A 7,087-nucleotide genomic window follows, 5' to 3' on the forward strand; every position below is an offset into this window, starting at 1 on the left:
CTCTGAGCCTGCAAGACCTGTTAGCAACTCGTAGACTTTTTGGATACAGTGAACAGAAAACACAGACTTAAATGTGATGTTTGTGGCGCTACAAAACTGGAAAATGAATTACATTATTAAAGCATAAATTTGCTGTTAGATAAAGCAGTACACACCAAGCAGTCGGATAGAACGTAGAACTTCGTTGCTTAAAAGCAGACCTATTGAAACGTAACCCAGAACCTTTCATCTACAATTTAAAATAATTGTTATCTTTTGGATTATAATTGTAATTTAAATACTATTTACTTTACTGTTTTAAATTAATTTCTCATTAATTTTAAGTGATGCGTTAGCACTACCTACACTAAAAGAGGAAATCTGGTCTTATTTATTCATAGTATATGTTTAAAATATATATAAACACTGTGTAAAGAAACTACGAAAACAACTTATTTTCTAGTTGTGTTAACATAATATAATCAACTACGAGATGTAGACGAAAACATTCTGAGAAATCATGAACGCCGGCAATAGAGTAACAAAATACGACACATCACCATATTTGTAAACAATGATAGATGGACTTAGTATTTTTACTTCTTATTTTTTATTTTTATTTGATGATAACAAAAACAATTCCCTATAACAAAGCTGTTCAGTTTAATTAATTTCATTTTATTTTGAAACATCTTCAGAAAATGGTGATACATTGTAGTTAAACATGCAAAACTGATATATAAATAATTAAGTATTATGACAAGACAATTCATTATCTGATTTCTAACTTGAACGATATCGTGTCCAGTCATTTCATTTTATTCACACAAATAACTCATAGGCACAAGTCAGTGGTAAATAAATACGAAGATTAACTAATAATAATAATTTTAAAAATACTAAATTAAGAAAGAAACATTGATATTATTTAGTACTGATGTATTTGAAGTGCAATATAGAGATAAAACTTTTCAAGTATAACTATTTTTACACGTATATGTGCTGTAGTTAAGATTCGGGTAAAAACTTAATAGAAATATATTCGTGTTAAGACTAAAACTGAGGCAATCTGTCCCTTTAGAAGATATAGAGAGAATAAAACGCCTTTATTTGTGCTGTTGCCCTGTCTGGACGGTAAAAACATTCGAAGACTGCTTTTCAGTACGACGTAGGCAGTGCACTAGACACTGACCTTGAACTGAAAACAAGCACTTTCAGCGACTTTACTAACAATTCGGAGACTTAAGATTCCCATTTCAAGCGATAACACATAACTTACCGATAATGACAGATATTGGTGTTATTGTTTGGAGATTTACCTTGTTCACAATCGTCGAGACGTTTTGTGATTAAATGAAGTTGATCGACATTTCACCATAAAAGGACAGAAAAAAAATTATAGTCGGTCGACAAAGTAATTTTACGACGTGTGTCCTAACCTGCAATATCTCGATGTGGTAGTTGGCTGCAGTTTAATTTTATTCACATCTACGGTGAATAAAAAGAAACATAACATATCCCAAAAAAAGAAAAAGAAAGGAATATGTCTATTACGATCTCGTAAAATTAATCAGTTCTCAGCACTTGTGCGTTGGACTGAATTTGGATAGATACTTATCGGACATAGGGAATGAATTGTATAGTATAATGTCGAGATAAACAGTAGCTGCAAAATAGCACTTTTTCATTTCATTCTGTTTGTAACACAGACCCTATATTTTATGTCTGTAGCACGGTTGCTTTTGGGTTATTTTTGCTTCTTTAATAGAATTGTGAAACGTCAAATACAGATAATGACCGTCTAATGTTGTAGTTATATTATTTTTGTCCGTTGCTTATCATGTAGTCTATAGGTGCTCATGAAAATGATAAGCGACACACAAGTTACCTAAGATGGACTTATGTGTTGTTGTGTGTAATTATATTACGTAAAGTTACATTAAACGACCAGTGAACTGTGGTTCGCATTTTAAAATAAAATGTGTAATTTCAGCAAATATTAAGCAACAAAAAGCTGCGCCCCTTACACACACACACACACACACACACACACACACACACACACACACACACACGATCACATGGACAGCCACACAAATGGTAGATTCATATTAGTGAAGAAAAAAAAAGGTTACCCATCCAGCCTAATAATACAAAACATAGCTATTGTATTATGCAGCATTTGAAGTTATCTAAAAAGCTGATTGTTGACCTATACTCGTATACTCGCATGTAGATATATATTTATGAAATTTCTAGATAATCTTAAGTTATCTTACATACGATTGCTCTTAGCGTACGCAGTATAACTATCCCGGCCTATTTAGTGTTTGAAATTATTTATCAATTAAGGTAGTGTGGTGGCTTTGGAACTGCTGAATCGTTTAAATACCCTCTGCTAGCTTGTAAAGTTAATATAAAAGAATTGCGAGATGTGTAATAATCTTCCCACAGTTTGGCTGCGAGTATTTATAGAGGGAATCTGTTAAAGTTGTTCATATGAGGTGTGTGAGTGCATATTATTTGAAATATAGGTTACGTTCTTGAAGAAACTCTATAGAATATCATCCAATTTTACTGAGCCAACGGTTTCAACCTGCTGACCCTGTTACAGTAAATACGAGTGTTAGTGAAGCGCTGAGCATCAGTCTTTCTCTAAAACAAGCCTGTAAAAGTGGATCATCAAAGCTTTATATGACACCGAATTCAATCGTAATTTTTTCATGAAAACAAAATGTCATCAGCACCCACATCGGTTCCAAAAATCAACAGTTTTCGTATGAAAAAAGTTTTAAAGTAAATGTGTTAGCTTATAAAGATATTAAACAGGTCTAGGAACGGTACTATATTTTGTACTCAAGAGAACGAAGAGAGAACCCGTTTGGAACCTGCAGACATAGGAAAGTGAAAAACAAGAGTCTACATTTTAATACGAAATTTTATAGTATTTTTAAAAAGCATATAAAGACCCGTAACACATAAGTTAATGTTTTGTTTTGTCTAAAATAGTCCAAGTGGGTGGTACCTTCTGGAGTTCGAGTAAGCTCCGCCACGTGACGTGGAGATGACCAATCGGATGCATCTCCAGGTTTAACTACGTTAAATGTCAGATTGCAATAAACTAGAAGCTGTTGGTCAGGCCCGCGGAAATGGGCGAGCATAATCTCCTTAATCCTGGGTTTGTGGGACCTTTGGTAAACATCCACACTGGAGATACGTTTTACTTCCCGAATTTTAGAGCCTCGGGGGGACAACTGGCGGGGTTACCATCTCTCTCGTACCCAAGAAGGGACAATGTGTGCTCCCTCCCATGGAATCCATCGGAGTCGTGCAATGGATATCCTCAGTCTTACTTTGGCAGCCCTCTGTCCATTAATCCGTCTTTCAACCGATCTTGTGCTGAAACAGCCCGACCGGAGGAGAAATGTTATTATGGCGGCAGCGGCGGCAACAGAGAGGCTTGCTCGGACGGCACAGTCAGCCTAAAACGAGAGGAGAGAACAAGGGAGACATCAGTATCATCAGATCACGGGGTGCACAATGGGATGGGCAATAGTAGTACCTTCAACAAGTATGACTATGGCACCGAACATCTGACCCCAAACCCGCCGTCATGTCAGTCTCTCGAATCCGATTCCAGCTCCTCGTTGCTCAATGATGGAGGAAAAAGCACGGCAAGCGATACACAAACCCTGATATCTCCCGCAAATCACACGAGCAATATCTCAACAGGAGGAGGTGGGTGGTCACATGCAGCTGCAGTTTTTTTTTTTTGTTTTTTTTTTTTAAGTAAATCATTTGTAGAGTATGCACACCAGCAAAGGTTTTGCCCTAGCAAACTTTTGTAAGGCAGTGGACTTGTGGATAAGCTGTCAAATGCACTGATTTTTTTTTCCCTGCAGCATACTTGCGTGGTGGATAAGCGCCGCTAGGGGCTGCCCTAATAAAATGCTCCAAGTTCACCAGCATTATAGCATTCAGTTACTTATATATACAGTAAATGGAACACCATAAAAATATCCATGCTACTGTTTGTATTTTAGACTCTTCCTATTTTTTTTTGTTGTTATTATTATAGCAGAGTAGTAATTTCTGGCTTTAAGTCTGGTTTAAGAAATATGGAAGCTAAGGTGAGAACCAAAATAGAGCTTTCTGTGTTGCAGACATCTGTTGTTCTGACTTGTGCAGCAGGTAATGAATGAACGTCTTTATGTCAAAATACTAAATATATGTTTACAGGGAAAACTCAACTGTCTTTGTAATGTGAAAATAAAAGTCATAAGACAGAAGTACATCGATAGTTGACTTCTATATAGAAAAATCATATTGTTTACGCATTGCCACTAGAGTTTTTATGCCTTAGCTTCAGCTGACAGGTACGCCTTTGGTATATGTTGAGAGCGCAAACTTGCATTAACTTTGGAGATTGCTACTTTGCATGACATTGGGATGTTCTTAGACACTAACGTTTCTGTTGTTGTTGTTGTTATTGTTGTTTTTAGATGTATTACATTCTCTTCTATATTCTGCCCCCTCTAGGTGCCCCGTGGTATCCTATGCACACCCGAACCCGCAAGAAACGAAAGCCCTATTCTAAATTGCAACTGGCCGAGCTGGAGGGCGAGTTCATGCTAAACGAATTCATCACTCGGCAACGGCGGAGGGAGTTGTCAGACAGGCTCAGCCTTAGTGACCAACAGGTTAAGATCTGGTTTCAGAATCGGAGAATGAAGAAGAAGAGACTGTTGCTGAGGGAACAGGCCTTAACCTTCTTTTAAGCAGTCGTTTATTAGTAGCCCCACACCAATCATCCACTGTGGATAATATTAAAACAGCTCAGTATTATTCTCAATAGTCTTTATTTTTAAGGTTTGATATTTATGCATTTTTGCTTAAAAGCAAAATGCATAAGAAAGCAGAAATTATTTCAGGGAAGGAGACCAAATGTTTGCAGGAAAAAAGCTCTGTTGATATGACACTTTGTATTGTAATATAGGCTATGTATTAAAGTGGATGCAGTGTTTCTCGTGGTGTCTAGAGAAAATGTATGTTAACTTGCGTCGTTTGAAAGAGACGTGCCCTTGGCCACATTTCCTCTCCACTTCGAATTGCAAAATGTTGCAAGTTATATTTACTCAAAGTTAAACTGTGAGATATTCAATCAAAGCGAAAGTATATGCCTGTATTTAACTGGCAATTAAACGTGCTTTGTGAGATGTACTGTCAATAATATCAGCTATTTATTACATCGTAAAATTACAAATAATCTGCAATATCTACTTGCGCATTGTTCAGAAGTAATTTTATCAGTATTCCATGAAAACAAATAGTTAGCGTGGTCTTAAATGAAGCTTGCTAACGACTATTGCCCTTTATAGCCATGGCACTGCATAAATGACCTTAATTTTCACGAACCTTACTATTTCAGTGGGCGTAGTCCTTAATGCTGATCTTTGCAACTAGGAAGTGGAAGAAAACTAAAAACAGTGTGGAGCGGAAAATCACGAAAATCATGTCTCTCACCATGTGTTTCCTTGCACGTTCATGGTCATGGGCACAAAGTCATTCATCTAGATGATCAGCATATCTGAGAGACTTCAAAACCATACCGCAGCTGGAATATATTCTGTCAGGTGATCGATGCCATGTTGTCTCTCTCAAGCTCATTGCTTTTAGGCACGACCTCAATCAGACTTTGGTCAAGACTGGTATTAAGACTGGTATAACTGTGCTGGTATAAGACTGGTAATACTGTGTTGGTATGTCTGTGTATTTGGTAACACCGTGTTGTTACTGCTATTGATAACTTTATTTATAAGTCGTGCCACAACCTGGGTACGGAGAATAATTTCTTTAATAATTGCATGTCCCTTGATCCAATTTTAGAAATATGTAGGCCAGCTTAATTAAGCCTCTAACATGCTTTTGGGAGGGAAGTGCATGATTCATTGTCAGTTACTATAGTCTACCTTGGTGAAAGGTAAAAGGTAAAGCACCTGATGTCTTAAGAACATATGACACGATGCTAAAAACATATTCCCAATTCCCTATAAGCGAAGGTATCCTTTTATTAAAAGATATTGTTTAATATCAAGAAATCAGATAAGAAAATGATTTCTTCATATTACGCAATGTATAAATTGCATGTTATTTATGGTTAAGCCCTCTTACGTTTCAGTGTTGAGCATGCATAATTTTAAAGACACTTTATCAAAATAGAAAAGGAATCTTAATCTTGTCTTAATCTTGTAAAAAAAAAAAAAGAAAAAAAGAAAAAAAGAAGTGGTTTAGAATCGTACCGTGATATTTAAGCTTTAAAACAAAATATTATTTTGCTTCTTTTGCTTTGTTATTATTATTATTATTATTATTATTATTATTATTATTATTATTATTATTGTTGTTGTTGTTGTTGTTGTTGTTGTTAATAATAATAACAACAACAATAACAACAACAATAATAATGGTGTTGTTGTTGTCAACAACAACAACAACAACAACAACAACAACAACAATAATAATAATAATAATAATAATAATAATAATAATAATAATAATAATAATAAGCCACTTCTTCATCGGTGCTACCTTTTCCTTTTTTTTCGGGTTGTTATGCAACTCCTATTTTTGTAGATTATTTCTGCATTGAAATTTTCTTTTTTGAATCTGTGGAAAACGTGTTATCACATATTTAACGCTATTTTACACTCTCCCATTTTTCTATTTTTATGTCGCATTTTTCTTGAGTTCTAAAACTGCCCTGTATATGACGCTTCGAATTCTTGAATGTACTGATGTATGTGTAGCCCAAGGTTTCTGTTAAATAAAGTCTATGAACTTCTCTGTAAATGTAGTTCCTGTTCGACATCTTCTTGCTGATATAGGCTACAGTATGGCTCTCGCCAAAATAGGTAACACCATTACACACGTGTTCTGGGGTTTAAGTTCATATACGCGTCCCAAGTAGAGCTTATATTAATATCGACAGAACTGGCCTGTATCTGATTTGTAAACCAAAGTTTTCTTTTAATTAAACCGGCTTCATGGTCGATCTAATTTATGCTTTGAAAAATACCTCTGACTTCTGCTTACCTTACCTAAGTGTATT

General features: G+C 35.6%; 1 protein-coding gene and 1 long non-coding RNA gene across 2 annotated transcripts; one reads left to right on the top strand and one right to left on the bottom strand.

The window, feature by feature from the left end:
* Positions 1 to 636: 636 nt before the first annotated feature.
* Positions 637 to 3,660, bottom strand: LOC128635155 (uncharacterized). Its single transcript, XR_008398047.1, has 2 exons — positions 3,542 to 3,660; positions 637 to 3,461 (listed from the first exon to the last, which is right to left on the bottom strand). It is a non-coding gene; the product is annotated as an uncharacterized LOC128635155 (long non-coding RNA).
* Positions 3,129 to 5,002, top strand: hoxc12a (homeobox C12a). Its single transcript, XM_017486477.3, has 2 exons — positions 3,129 to 3,717; positions 4,519 to 5,002. Exons 1-2 carry the CDS (start codon positions 3,129 to 3,131, stop codon positions 4,755 to 4,757), a joined length of 828 nt encoding a protein of 275 aa, XP_017341966.1. The 3' UTR covers positions 4,758 to 5,002.
* The last annotated feature ends 2,085 nt before the right edge of the window (positions 5,003 to 7,087 follow it).

The sequence above is a fragment of the Ictalurus punctatus genome, chromosome 15 (genome assembly GCF_001660625.3).
Source record: "Ictalurus punctatus breed USDA103 chromosome 15, Coco_2.0, whole genome shotgun sequence".
NCBI lineage: Eukaryota > Metazoa > Chordata > Actinopteri > Siluriformes > Ictaluridae > Ictalurus > Ictalurus punctatus.

What these genes read in the sequence shown, in the direction of transcription:
- hoxc12a (XM_017486477.3), top strand. Translation starts at nt 3,129, where the DNA reads ATGGGCGAGCATAATCTCCTTAATCCTGGGTTTGTGGGACCTTTGGTA. An exon ending in CAATATCTCAACAGGAGGAG is followed by an intron (nt 3,718 to 4,518) that starts GTGGGTGGTCAC and finishes TGCCCCCTCTAG; the next exon opens with GTGCCCCGTGGTATCCTATG.